General features: G+C 38.0%; 1 protein-coding gene across 1 annotated transcript in view; it reads right to left on the reverse strand.

Annotated features, from left to right (window-relative positions):
• PKHD1L1 (PKHD1 like 1) overlaps positions 1-15335 on the reverse strand; it is a 162695-nt gene that overhangs the window by 13576 nt on the left and 133784 nt on the right. The window contains exons 69-76 of the mRNA XM_032858464.1: positions 14085-14317; positions 13732-13899; positions 11045-11202; positions 8825-8960; positions 5669-6013; positions 1874-2025; positions 1319-1465; positions 629-782 (exon numbers count right to left, since the gene is read on the reverse strand). Of these exons, the coding sequence (XP_032714355.1) occupies positions 629-782; positions 1319-1465; positions 1874-2025; positions 5669-6013; positions 8825-8960; positions 11045-11202; positions 13732-13899; positions 14085-14317 (1493 nt within the window). The remainder of the gene's footprint in view (positions 1-628; positions 783-1318; positions 1466-1873; positions 2026-5668; positions 6014-8824; positions 8961-11044; positions 11203-13731; positions 13900-14084; positions 14318-15335) is intronic.

A 15335-nucleotide genomic window follows, 5' to 3' on the forward strand; every position in this document is an offset into this window, starting at 1 on the left:
GAGTTATGTGAGCCTATATTAACCTCCCTTTTCTTTAATTTGAAAATCTATATATTAACTGTTTTCATTATAAATGTACTGCATATTTAGTGAAAATTTACAAAGGTACACAAATGGATGAAAAATATGAATCATGATGTAATTTTGATGCATAGCCTCAGATTATGTTTAATTTCCTTAATTTCTTGTTCTAATTCTATTTTGTTTTGCATCTTAAATATATTTTTATAAGCTAGAGTTATCTGACTTGTTTTCTGAAACAAGATAGAGTGTTCCATTTTTTTTTAAAGATTTACTTATTCATTTTAGAGGAAGAGAGAGAGAGAGAGAGAGAGGGAGAGAGAGAGAGAGCATGAATGTGAAGGGAAGAATGGAGAGGGGGAGAGAGTCTCAAGCAGACTCCCTGCTGAGCACAGAGCCCAACACAGGGCTCGATCTCATGACCGTAAGATCACGACCTGAGCCAAAACCAAGAGTCAGAGGCTTAACCAACTGTACCACTCAGGTGCCCCCCTATAGTGTTCCAATTTATCTAATTTATTAACCAGAGTATTATAGAACGCTTTGTTCAATTATAATTTTTCCTATTTATGGATATATATGTGAAGATCCAAAATAGTACACTCACCTGTTCTAAGCAGAGTAAGGTCTGTGTAGTTGGCCCAACAGCTGCTAAATGGAATTGTCGTGTTTCCACTCAGACCACTGATTTGGTTATTATTGGAGTCCTTTAGTACGGCCTTCAAAGTCAGTGAAGTAATCCCAACAGATACACAATTACCCTAAAGAAAAGAATAGCACAGAATTGTCCTGTTCCCATCTTTGTTTTCTCAAGATGTGTGAAACTTCATTTTTAAACAATGCCTCACGGCAAATTTAAAATCTGCAGTAGCTTCTTTCCCTGCACGAGGAGTTCACAAGTACGGGTGGGCACTAGAGCCACATTGAAAAGGAACATTTTCAAAACAGGGAAAGATTATAGCCATGGGTGTTAGTCCAGCTTTTAAAGATTTATTTATTTATTTGACAGAGATCACAAGTAGGCAGAGAGGCAGGCAGAGAGAGAGGAAGGGAAGCAGGCTCCCTGCTGAGCAGAGAGCCTGATGTGGGGCTCGATCCCAGAACCCTGGGATCATGACCTGAGCTGAAGGCAGAGGCTTTAACCCACTGAGCCACCCAGGTGCCCCTAGTTCAGCCTTTAAGAGGCAGTCAGTGTCATCCTCAGTTGCCAGTGGACCATGATTACTGAAGTTGGCTCACTCTCCAAAATGTGTAGCTTAATTTCCTCACTCAGCGAAAGCTTTCAGTTAGAACTTACATCAGAATCTACTGCCTTCACTGAAGGCTGCTGAGAAAATGGCTGTCCTGGTTGAGCTGCCATGGGCTGAGTGATCACAGACAGGAAGGACACAAAGGCCACATGATGAACGGGAAATGCAAACCTTTCAACAGGTTGGGCGGTCACCTGTAAATAAATGGTCATGAGTGATGACGTGGTTTTCATGTGATAAATTACAGTGAGGAGCACATTCATCTTAGCTAGGCTAAGTGTAATATGTAATAATAAGTGTAAAAATATGTTCAATACATGAAGTTAGTTTTATTGCAATATTCCCTCTGATCAAATTCATGAAGCATTCTTATAAATACTCAAAGCAAAGCACATTTTATACAAATAAGTAATTTTTTTAGAAGATAGGCTCCTTTCTCCACTATTTTATCATCTTAGTTATATCTATAAAAAGAAAAGCCAACATTAATTAGGAAGACATGCCATCTAAATTATTGTATTGAACTATAAAGAGTTAAAAGAAGAAAGAAGCAGCAATGTTTTAAATAGATAAGATGTATTTTTCTGGTTGCTTTTTCTTACCTTAGTCCAGGCAGAATCACTTGGGCTGGGGATAGGATTGGTAATAGACATGGAAGAGATATTAAATCCAAGGATACTACTGGTTTTTCCCGAAATTACAGCTTTTCCAAGAGACCCAGCGATTTTTTGGAGTTCAGATAACTGCATCCCACCTATGGGGAAATAGTAACATGACGTATGGCTTATAAGAATACAAGATTGTGAGAGTTTTTCATTTTCTTTCTTTTTCTTTTCTTTTCTTTTTTTCTTTTTTTTTTTTTTTTTTTTGCGTGGCTCCACCCACATTCTGGAATTCTGTAGCTTTTTCACCACCCATGAGATCAATATGACAAAATCCTATGAATGAGCTTAGGAAAATGGAGAACTCAGTAGAATATGTTTCTAAGCTGCAATTAAAGAAAAACCAAAGGTAGATAAAATAGATACAAGAAAAGTTAAAGAAACCATAGTAGAAAAATATACGGCTCTTAATTTAATCCTTTCCCACGCCATCTTTTATTGAGGAGTGAAACACCATCATGCAAGTCTATCACCATGTACCATTTCCTAGAAAGAGAGTTTTAATTTTGGAGTGTAAGGATAATTAGCATCATCGAATTTACACGAGGTATATTAGTAAGTTCTGAAGTTAACACTACATTACGCACAAACTGTTGCTTGCTCTAGACGTTGATGATTTTCAAAGTTAATTTTAACACAACAGGCAGTTTCTTTTGTCTTTGTCTAGCCTGGCAGGCCCTCTTACACTTACTGGCCCCACCATGCTCTGTACCTAGGAAGTAGCACCTCTGTTCATCATACTTATCTGTCAGATTGTGGTACTTTTGCCTGATCCCTTCTTCTGTTTCATTTCTCCTCCGCAACATATAATCAGTTACTAGCTTCTAGAGCTCTCTGTCCCCATTGCCTAAATCCTAGTCAAAGCCATCATTTACTAAAACAGCTTTAAAACTAGTTTTCTTACATCTATTCTGTCCTTATTCCTCTCCATTCTATACATTGTAGTCTGAGTGATCTTTTATTTTATTTAATTTATTTTTTTAAAAGATTTTATTTATTTATTTGACAGGCAGAGATTACAAGTAGGCAGAGAGGCAGGCAGAGAGAGAGAGGAAGCAGGCTCCCCACTGAGCAGAGAGCCTGATGTGGGGCTTGATCCCAGGACCCGACCCGAGCCGAAGGCAGAGGCCTCAACCCACCGAGCCACCCAGGCACCCCGAGTGATCTTTTAAAAAACGACTGTCTCCAGGATCTTTTTGGTGTACTGTACTGAACTTGACAACAGTGCCTGCCTAGTTATCCAGCACCTTCTATATCCAGAGTCCTGCCTTGAGGACTCTGAGCATTGAGTCTCCTCCATTAAGGCTAAACCATGAAGCTCAGGGTGCTCAGGAAGGAGGAGGCTGTTGATCTCACATAACACTTTGAAAATCATGGTCTCAGGGAATTTCAGTCCCGTCAGGTCAACATGTCCCTTTTGGTTGACTCAGACCCTCTAGATAAATGATTAGTCTTTCAGATTTATTCTTCTCTGCCCGACTCCTTCCTTCTATTCTTCTCCAAATGGCTTCCCAGGTATGAGGGCTCATGTGACCAGTCACAGGTACAAAGGGGCCTCATAGCCCCTGACTGCTGCTACCACTAGCCTTGACTGGGTTTTGGGGCAATATGGCATGTTTGACCTGCCTGCACTGTTCACAGATTTTCTCCGACCACTTGACATGTGAAGGCATCCCGTTCTGCTGACTGCCACCTTAACAAACCCAAGTCCTTAACCTGAAGAGCTTTTACTCCTGATCAATCTCTATTTATCCAGAGATCCCCTCAGTACTTCAGTCACCCCTTTCTACAACAGCTGAGAACTCCTGGATATCCTGACCCACCCAAAGGCTGTGGAGAGCCCGCAGTATTCCTACCTGCACACGTTCCTCGTCACTGCCCAATATTTTGCTATGAAATCCCTCTGTGCCAAGTTGTAGGACTTTCATTGAGACTTGAAACTATAACCCAGAATATGTCTGAAAAAATAAGCCATTAGCCTGTCCCTCCGACTGCCCCCATCTCCATGTTCTTAGACTGTCTTATACCTGTTGGGATAAATCTAACAAAATAAAACTGCTTAAAGGGGACAAGGGGATGGAAGAGGTTGTGTGTGAAGAAATTTAGATCACATATAGATCACATGTAGGAAATAAGTCAGTTTCTTTGGACATCTTAGTGACTATACTTCCTGTTTCCTTCAACAAGTCTAGTCCAGAAAGCCTTTCCACAGGCCTACCTCCATAAGGGAAGGTATCTAGCTGGTAGAATTCCAGAACAGTATGTGACAGGTGCACTGGGTCAATCCTTGGAAGCAAACCTCCTGGGGTCATGAGTGATGACCCCTAAAGGCAGGAGGCGAGAAATTCACTCAGTACCCAGGTTGACATGTAAGAGAGCCCTAGGAGATAAGGAAAAAGATGCTGGATAGAGATAAGGCAGATCCAGATTTTCTGAATCTGAAAGTTATGCAGTTTGGAAGCTCTCTTTAAGAAAAAGAATGAGGAAAAGTCCTACTTCTGCAACTTTGATAGTAACAATGATTGGGTCACATTATTAAATGGTCCCTTCTCCCAGGTCTGTCCTATGACTTGTACAAGCATAAGGCCTTGAAGCTTACGCTTCATTAGCTGGGCGTAATCTTCCTCTGACAGGGATCTAAGTCTCATTTTTTTGGAGATGGGTGTGCCTAGTTGAGACTTGTGCTTGACTACCAAACACAATGGCACAGTGGGAAATGCATGCTGGGGATGGATGCCAAAAGGCCAGGAAAGTCCAGTTCACCTCAAGACAAGCTCGAGTGCAGTGCAGAGCAGAGAAGACCACCTACCCGGTAACAGAGACTATGAGAACAAGAGGCAACATAGGCGTCTGAAGACTGGAAAGCCCCTTTGGTATTCTGATACCAACTTAAGCAGATGGAAAAGAAAAAATCCAAAGGGCTGAACATTTACCTAAACGCCCAAACTGAGTCATTCTAAGGAAATAATTTAAAGCAGCAAAGATACCTCTGATCGGACCAGTGAGCTTGTTTTTATTTCTGATACCTAAAAAACGGGGATGTAGAGAGTGAGGGACAGAGGAAAATGTGACAGCCGGTGACTGGATCAGTCATAGGAATTAAAGATAGAACATATTTTTGCACATCTGCATTTGTTAGGGTATACTGGTGACTTTATTACAGCTCAGAATCTCCAAATGTTTACGCATTCCTTGGGAAAATATCCAAAATCGTTTTAGCTTATGGAGAAAAGAGCTTCTTTTGGTTTCCCATGATCTAGCACCTACCTACCTCTCAACGTCACCTCCACCACCTTGGCCTTCCTGGCCCCTGACACCATAGACCAGTCAGACCTTCTCCAGTTCCTCTAATGCACCACTTCTACCAACTCTCTCCTTAGACTTGAACATTCTTACATTCCTCTTTTCGTTGACTGACTCTTTTTATGCTTAATCTCACAGCTGTAAGGTCAATTACTTAGGTCACCTCTCAAATCTTCTAAAGTAGGTCAAATCCTTTTGTTGAATTCACTAATTGCTATAATAACAAAATGGAGGCTAAAGTTCCTTCATAATTCCAAAATATTTTGGGATTACAGGAATAGAGTAGGGAAAAGAGTCTCTAGGCCCCTACAGGGCTCAGGATGTGGGGTTGGTGGGACTTCCTGAGGCCAGGTTTACCAGGCCCTGAAAGGGTTATTTGTGAATGTGGATCTAGTATTACATTCTTCCAACTCAAATGTCTCCTCTTCATACCTGCAGTATCGTTGCTTAAGAACGGAGGAGGAGGATCGCCAATCTCCAATTCCACCGTGAGTCCTGTGGATCTTTTATTCCGCAGACTCTCCCCTCGCATTAATTTGCTGACACGGATTTTGTCACTTGGTATCTTTAGGAACAAGGCAAGATTTCTAACCAGATTATGAGAGCTATAGAAGTCATCTTCTGTTACAGCAGGTAATTGGAAAGAAACAAATATGACGGCAGTGGTGTGGATTTCAACAGGTATAGTTCCTTTAACCAAAAGGTAAAGCATCTGGTAGGTTCTATCAAAGTAGTTTTCACCAAGGACAGTGGAATTCAGGTTAGGAAGGAATTGCTCTATGGAGGAAAAAAAGCCAAAACAGCACAGTTAAAAATATCTATGTTACCACAATTACCATGTAGTATTTAATATTTGTTTAAATGTAGGAAATTCTAAAAATATTCAATACTATTCTTCCATACGAAAGTATGCATATTAAAAAAAAACACTTATAAAACTGAATGCAAAATTAAAGGCAACCACTTAAATAATACCATCAGTCATCATTACACATTACCTTTATTTTAAAAACAATTAGCTATAGATACAGTATAATTGAGAAATAAAATCCAATTATGAACCCAGAGCCTATATTATATTGGTAGCACTGTTTACATGTTCAGAATTTTAAAGCCTTTACCAAAGGCATTTGGTAATTTAAAAATGTAAATTTAACTTTAATAGCCATCTAGTTTATGCAGAGCTATACATCAACTCTTAAAGAGCATTTACAATTCAGTGCTTCTATTTTTACCAAGGACAAAAGGAAGCAATACAAATGAAGTATATACTAAAATATTTCAGAGGGATTTTATACCAATGAAACAGGTTTACATTTCAGCCTGAAAACTTTTGGTTAATGGAAAAAAACATTCTACTAGGGAACTGAGTTTTGTAAAAGTGACCGAGATTTTTTACATAAATATAAAATGAATGAATATATATATGTTTATAGCAGAGTATCAAAAATGTCTAAGAGCTAATAAATCCACTAACAAATACTGAGCCCAGACAAAGGCTAAATCATATAACAGTACTGGAATGGGACACGTAGCTTCCTACCACATTTCACAGTGAGGGTTACTAAGAAAAATAAAATTTTAGGAAGAAGAAGAAATTTTTTATGCATGTAATAGACATTCATTGCAATTGGTAATAAGAAGGCATTTCATTATTACCAAGTATTTCTTTCATATCTACTAGTATGAGTTCTAGAAGCAATTTGGTTTAAACATTCTGTGAATCTGAAGACTGTGGTTTTATATTACGAATTGAAGATGCTCTCAAACCACATTTAGAGGGGGCACGCACCATTTATCCTGGGTAACTTCCTCATGCCTTCACAGTAATGGAAGGAAGCAGAGACACACATAATAAAACATTTTGGGTAATCTAAAATAATATGTATAGATTCATAATACAGGGAAGCAATTTTGCAGTCTAAGTGCCAAAGCAAAATGTTCATTTAAAAGCAATGCTGCATCAGAAAAAATGTTGATAAGAAGGTGGTAGTAGTAGTATTTTTCAGCCCTTCAACACTTATGTAACCAATTCCCTATCTTAATTTTTTTTTCCAATTCCCTATCTTAAATACCGTTTGTTGAGATCGTTTCTATTTCCCCGATTTGAATGATAGAGTATTTGGTACCAAAAAAAATAATTAAAGGGGATGAAAATTAAGCTGTAAATATGGGTAGTTATTTGTATATAAAACGTGATAACATGGACTCTCTTAACTTATAAGGAGGCAGTATGACATAATCGTCAAGTGTACGGCTTCTAGAGCCAGACTTGGGTTCAAGTCCTTGTTCTGCCCTCACCATCTTTAAATTACCATGGACTGAATTGTGCCACCACCCCCCCCAGATTCACGTGTTAGAGCCCTAACACCCCATGTTAGAGTATTCGGAGATGGGGCCTTTGATAAGTCATTAGCCTTCGATGAGGGTGGGAACTTCACGAAGGATTAGTGCTCTCATAAAAGGAGATGCTGATAGCCTGCCATTGCTCTGTCTGCCCTGGGATGACACAGTGAGAAGGCAGCCATCTGCAAGCCAGGAGGAAGAGAGCTTTCACCAGAACCTGACCCTACTAGCACCCTGACCTCATACTTCTAGCCTCCAGAATTGTGACAAAATAAATTTCTGCTTTTAAGCCACTCACTTTGTGGTATTTTGTTATGGCAGCTCTCAGAGTTAAGGCAGAGACTGTAGCAAATAGATTCACCTCCTTTTGTCTCAGTTTACTCATCTGTGCCTTGCTCCTAGGGCTATTATTAGAATATAGTAACAATGAGTTATTATCTACAAAGCACTTAGAACAGTGCCTGGCACATAGTAACATTTCTGGAAGCACTAGCTAGTCAGATGATTAGTAGGAATAGGACTGGCTCCACAGACAGTAATGAATATGGGTCATCCATTCCGACTCTCGTGTCTAGCTGATGTTACGATCTGCAGCTCAGATTTATATCATTGTTAACCTAGATTATGGGGCACTTCTAAAAATGATAAGAGCACATGTGGAATGGAAGGTACTGGCCTTATTTACTGGCCTTGTTTAAGAAAAGGACTTCCATGAGCAGATATAAATCCTGGTCTTGCAAATATTGGTAAGTGGGTAAGTTTAGCCTTTCCCATATATGTCATTTAAATTCAGAGTTTTTTATATGACTTCATTATGTTCAGCTGATGTTATACTAGCCTTCTTGACAATACTTCTGGTAACCGCTAATTAATTTTGGCTCTAACCAGAAGTAAAGTGGAAACAGGGTAAAAATTCTAAGCCAAATCTCTTCTGTGTATAGAAATAGCTGAACTGCATGTAGAATATAAATGTCCTCAGGGGGGAAAGGAATGTGCACGATACACAAAAGCTTATATCTGCATGTATGCAGGTACATAAGAGTTCCATCAGGAATAATCTTTCAGGACACATATCTCATAAATAAACACACCTTAGAAATTGGTGGACTTTGGCTAACAATATCTACTCTTGTGTTCATCAATATCTAAGGAACTAATAATATTAATAATGAAACATTGCAAATAATTTCATATATAATTAAGTACAAATGTAATGTGTACTCTATTTTTCTGAGGAAATACCTGTGTATAGATGTCTATTAAATTCACAGTATTTCTGTTGAGGGTTCCATACTGTATTTTTGGGGCAAACCAATGCATTGTTCACAAAGACATCCAAACGCTGAAGTGTGGGGAAAAAAATTCCTACCACCACAGCCTGTTAAAAATAAACGACATTTCGTTTCTTAAGAGAACAATGAAACAGAATTTTTAGAATTTAGCACTTAAACATGTCCTTCAACTATATACACCTTCTGTAAAATAGTAAAACTAAGTTGTATGGATCGATGATAAATATGGAGTTAAAATTTGTAAATGCCCTTGCATTCAACCATTCATACAGACGTTACAACTTAACTCTTAATTGATGATTCTCAGTAGAAAAGCATAATGTAAGAAAGAATTATTAAAGGAGTATCTCTAAAAGAAATACTTTCTTTAAAACATAACAAATTCCAATACAGGCTTTCAACACCAGATGCAGGAGAAAACGGGGAATTTAGTAGTGCTCTGTAATGCAACCGCACAAAATTAGTTAATATTGAAAAAAATGCTTACCTCTGAGACAAATTTGGTAGTAAGATTGATTAAAAATTAATCAAAATAATTATATTCTCTGGTTCAATTTTGTTCATTTTCCATGTTTATATTCCTCACGTCTCATGCTACAGTATAATCATAATGTAAGGAGACTAGCTTTTACAAGGGCAGAGAGATATTAATAAGGAATCTAATAAACTATACATAGTTTTGGAATCTTCTTTTGAGATTGTCTTCAGAGGCTCAGGACATTAACAGTCATATCACTTCGTAGTTATTTTTAAAATTAAAAATATTATCTTCCATTCAAAAATTTGAGGGCCTGTCTAAACCAGGCCCTATTCTAGGAGCTGTCATAAGCCCTTGCTCTCATTGAGCTTGTATTCTAGTGCGAGGAAAAAGACAAATAAATAGTGGCAATAATAAGCAAAATATGAAGCATGTTAGAAGATGGTTAAGTGCCATGGAAAAAAGAAAGGTAGAGCAGAATATAAATAATTGGGAGAGCCAAATGCGGTGGGGTGAATGTGCTAGGCCTGTTGGAGGAATGCGGTTGGGGGAGGGAATGCCCCGGGGAGGAGGAGTTAGGCACCTAGGGCAGAACGTTCCAGACAGACTCAACATCTGGAACATAGGCCCAGGTGGTAACAGGCGTGAGGTGGTTTGGAACAGCAGGGAGCTCAGTGTGGCTGGAAGAGTTGCAGTCAGAGAGCTAAGGATGTGGGGACTCTGGCTCTGTACAAAGCCCAGTGGGGAAATTACTGCACCATTTGGGGCAAGGAGCGACCTGGTGTGACTTATAATTTGAAGGTCTCTCTGTGGCTGCTGAGGTGAGAACAGACAATAGAGCAGGCAGAAGCAGAGCAGTGGGAGGAACTGGGAGCCAACTGCCTTAATCCAGGGAAGAAATAATGTTGGCTCAAAGTGGGGGATAGCAGTGATGGTGGTAAGAAGTGTCAGGTTCTGGATATTTCGAAGGGACATTCAACAGGATTTGCAGATGGACTCGGTGAGGGATAGGACCCAGAGGGAGAAATCAAGAACAGGGCCAAAGTTTTATCTCCAGCAACTGAAAGGATGAGATTGCTATCCTCTGCGAAGGAGCAGGTGTGTCTCTCTTTGCTACTATTCTTTCTGCTTTATCTTCTCCACACCCTTTCTTCACATTCCTAATAATCTGGGACTTTTGATACTCTTGGGGGAAAAAAAAATTCAGTTATGAGACTATTGTTTAACCTCATACTCTCTTTCCACTGGCACAGTGTATATAAACTTAACTGTTCCAGCTGAATGCAGTTCATAGCAAAGATCTGATATTGTTGAAGATACTTAAAATAATGTGCTGTGATTGCTGAAGTAAATTCCAAAGGTGTGCTCCTGAAATAGATAAATAGCAGCATGGAAAATAAATATATAATTCCAGTCACCGGTCCTGGATATGCATTACTTTTACATAAAAGTTCAACTTTGCTGCCAATCACGTAAATCATAGGCTTCACTGTCATGATGGGGGACAGATGTGTGGTATGCATATATGTTCTCAGGCTGATGAAAACTTTCTGAATTAAGCTTATTTTTAGTCATACCCTGATGATCCTTGTGATGATGTTCAAGAGCACAGGGGAGGAGATAAATCCTTAGCATTTAGAAATAGATGTCAATAACCAACACTGATAAGAAGTCATTTCTATCTTGTGTTACCTTTCTATGGTCAACATTAAGCAACATCAGCCGAAGGTTCTGAGGACTGGTACCAGTGAAGTAAATTTCATAAGATTTGTTCAGAGCCACAATGCTATGAAACAGGGACAGTCTTCTCTGGCATGTGTATCCAGCACACCAGCCATGATCCTGTGGGCCTAAAGCCACATAAATGAAAGTTCACATTCTATATCACAAATATTATTTAGCACGAACTCTGAAGAGTAATTGTATTAAAAATAAATTGCAGGGTCAAGTTCAGCATTTACATCCATTTTCCATCCACCCATCTATCCTTAGCTTAAAAAGAAGGCAAGATGCAACTCCTTCCTACTACCCTTACTTGTTTACTTGTAGGGTCAAATGTGTTGAGTTTGCACAGGAAGGGTCCTTGAAGGAAACAGTAGGTTTTATATGATTCTCTACTTCAACAATCATATTTAAGTCCCGGCCACATGGTAAGAAAGAAAATGCTACCTATCAAATGCGAGTTTAGGTGGGGAGCCAATTTTCTCAGACTGTTTAATGTTAAATGTAAAGTTACAGAGTTAATTTCTTAAAAACAGAGCCTGTACTTAGAAATATGGACATTTGTATGGCTAAACCATGGATTTGTTAATTCTTTCACATACTCATTTCTTCATCAGTTAATCTGTAAATTCGACAAACTCTTAAGTTTGTTTTTTATGAAGTTTATAATCTTCCTCCATTGTTATTTAAATAGATTTTTATTAGAGACTGTAATTATAGGTACCATTGGAGGGTCAACATCATTAACGAACTGATATAATCAGAGAAATAACACTCCAATAAAACCTCTAAAAAGCCAAACACAGTGGCTGCTTTTCTACCTGAATCCAGACATTTCCAGAACAGGCATAGCATGACTTGTAGCAAACTTTTCTACTTCACTTCAGTTTTAAAGTGGCTGGGATTATAAAACATTGAGTGAGATATGGAGTGATAAACTTTCTTGATGTATTCATTCATTAGCTTTGCTCAATTTCCTGGCTTACTTGGAATTCTTATCAATATTTATAACTGAACTTCAATCAAATTTTAAATCAATATAAACTTCTGAAGCTTGTGTAGAATATCAACTTTCTCTTAGCATCCAAAATGTAAATTCTGCTTTAGATAAACCTTCTTTGTGAGTTTTGAAAACAGATAGAAATTTCTATGTATAAAATGAAAAATTCAGAGTAGCAAAAGCCATTTTTTAAAAATAAATGAAATTGAGTTTTAAAATTTTAAAGGAAACTTTAGTGATATGCAATAACTTTTACCTTGGGATTTTTCCCCCCAATCTAATGTGGTTGTATCTTATGCCTCAGTGATTCTTTCAACATCTTCATAATTTTTGCAATACTGTCATCATTTACTTAAGACTCTTCTTTAAACTGACAGTCACTTTTAAAAATTTAAATTTATTTTTAAGAGAAATGTCACGTCACTATTGTAAATCAAAAGCTTATATTCTTTTCAAAAAAGAAAAGTATAAAAATAAATAGACTAAAATCTTTCTCTAGCATACAAAACAGAGCAATTTGAAAATATCTCCATTATTGACACTGAATGCTCTAAAGTTCTTCCCACAAGCTCTCTGCTTTGTAAGATTTGAGAGGCAGCCCTTAAAATTGGGTTGATTATGGGCCAGAGAAACCAGGCAAATTGCATGTTGCAGGCAACAGAAGTGAGGAGAGACTTGAAATCATGTAACTTTGGGACATCCCTGATTTAGTTCATTTTATTCTCTTGAAAACATTTTTTTTTTTTGGTATATCACCATTTCTTTGAGTGTTCTTTAATTTCCTTGCTAACACATTAAAAAAAATGAATTTTTTTGTGGGATACTGGCTATTTTGTTGAATATCAAGATATTTCAGTCCATGTTTTGACACTGCCAGGGCACAGAAATCTTTCTCATCCAGGTTACATGCCCCTTCAGCCCTGGAAAGACTCTTAAGCCTTCTTAGGGACTAATCTTTAACCCCCCCCCCCATACTATTTCTGGGTAATACAATGAGTCCCTTCCCTCTATTTTCTGCAGCTCCTAGAGATTCATCTTATTGATTCAAAAAGTCCTGGGCTCCTAAGTTGATCTGAATTCTTATGGAGACCACTGTCTTCCCTCTCTACTAGACTCACCCATGACCAGAATGTAAGGAGCCTAGACTCTGGAACTTGCCAAGATGTTCCTGACAGTCAAAGGAACCAGGAATGAAAACAAACAAGCCCCCAAACACACTGATTCAAGATTAAGTCTTAGAAGGAGTCACGAAAATAAAAACCAAGTAGGCTGAAAATAACTTCTCAAGTATTCCAAATAACACATTATCTGTGTTTTAATTTATGTAAGGCAAATTGTCTTTTTGGAGACACTCGGGTCAATTTTTCCTTAAAATATTTATGCCACCTTGTTAATATAGGTATGAAGATCAGTCAAGGAATAACTCTCCTCTTCTTCTAATGGTTAATTTTGAATAACTATCCTGGTTTTCTAATAGGGGAGTCCACTGAAGCATCCAACAGCCCTCCTGCATGTAGATCTTCTCTTACAAGCAGAAGGAAAGCAGTCCTGATGTTTGTTAGTTTAATGTGATAAATAATTTGTGAGATGTCTCCATGCATGTAATAAATAGTGACTGCTTTGAGTAACTACTAGTTTGTCTATACTGAACACGTACCATTAATGAGATCAACATAACCATTGCTCACTATAGCCACTGGTGAGAGTCTTCGAGTTTCTGTGTCAGAATCCAGGCTTTCAATAACCATCATTGCATATTCCATCCCAAAGCACTGATAGCTCTGCCATTGTGGAATGTATTTACAGGTTGAATCTCTAATAATTCCTAAAAATAGGTATATACATTTTAGCGAGGAAAAGCAATCTCTCCAAAAATGTCCATATACTTCTTCTTTTATGTAAGATTAGTAAGTAGAAAATATGTTATTGGTTGATTACCCCAATTACTAAAAATAAAAGATGTGTTTTGTTTCACAAACTTGAGGACTAACAGAAGAATGTCCAACAAACCTTTGTACGGTGCTTTCTCAGTGACAGGCATCCTACTGCCGTTTGGGAATGTGAGCATCACCTTAGGAATCCTGTAGTCTCCAATTCCAAATTGACTATTTCCGTTCCATTCATATTCTGCTTGAGGTATCACTGAACCAGAATTTCCCAGAAAGGAACCGTCCATATCTCTAAGAAAAGATTTCCTTTTGGCATCACAAACCATGTCTATGCAATCAGCTGGATTCACCTTACTGCGGAGAAAAGGCAAAACACATGAATATTTATAGTTAGTATCCTTCCCCTGTTTCCAGAGAGCGTTTCAGTTGAGGATTTGATAAGAGAGTATCCAAAGTGTTTTGACTCACTGAATCTTATCATTTCAGAAAGGATTCAAAATGGGAACAAGGAGCGTATGTAACTAGTATTGTAAGAAGGTCTGATTTTCCATTCTCTCGGTTTGTTATGTTATTATTATTAATTCATTAACATTTCAAAAGGACAAGTTATACCTGTAAGGTATAAAATTAGAATTCCATTTTGTTATTCCATATTTTGTCAAATGATAGATTTCAACCTTGCGCATGGCTCACAGTATACTAATATTGCCCCACTGAGCAGGCCAACAGTCTGTTCTGTAAGACATACAAAATCCCTGTGTTGGAAGTCTCTCCCATCTTGTTTACATGGGTCTTTAAAATTTATAAAAGTATTGTATGATTATTATTAAATAATCTAAATGCTTAAAGTTCAGTCCCTCATCTCAATTTATTAGGCCATCACCAATTGCAGATTAGTACCTAGTATTATACAGACTTGTTTATGTATATACAAAGAGATATACTTCGATTATGATTGCTATACTACATATTTTTTTAAAGACTTTATTTATTTATTTGACAGAGAGAGAAAGAGATCACAAGTAGGCAAAGCAGCAGACAGAGGGGCGGGGGGGAAGCAGATTCCCTGCTGAGCAGAGAGCCAATGCGGGGCTGATCCCAGGACCCTGAGATCATGACCCAGGCCAAAAGCAGTGGCTTAACCCACTGAGCCACCCAGACATCCCACTATGCTACGTATTTTAGTAACCATTCTGTAAATACCCAAACTGTAAGAGATGAAATACTACATACTTATCATGCACCATCGATGGCATTCTGCCTTCATCTTGAGCTACCTGGAGTAGCTGATTGTTAACTGGTAATAATAATAAAATAGATGCTTAACTTGCAATATACTGCACATTACATACTATACATGATATACAGTATA

This window comes from Lontra canadensis, unplaced genomic scaffold (genome assembly GCF_010015895.1).
Source record: "Lontra canadensis isolate GAN:19392208 unplaced genomic scaffold, GSC_riverotter_1.0 scaffold15, whole genome shotgun sequence".
Taxonomy (NCBI): domain Eukaryota; kingdom Metazoa; phylum Chordata; class Mammalia; order Carnivora; family Mustelidae; genus Lontra; species Lontra canadensis.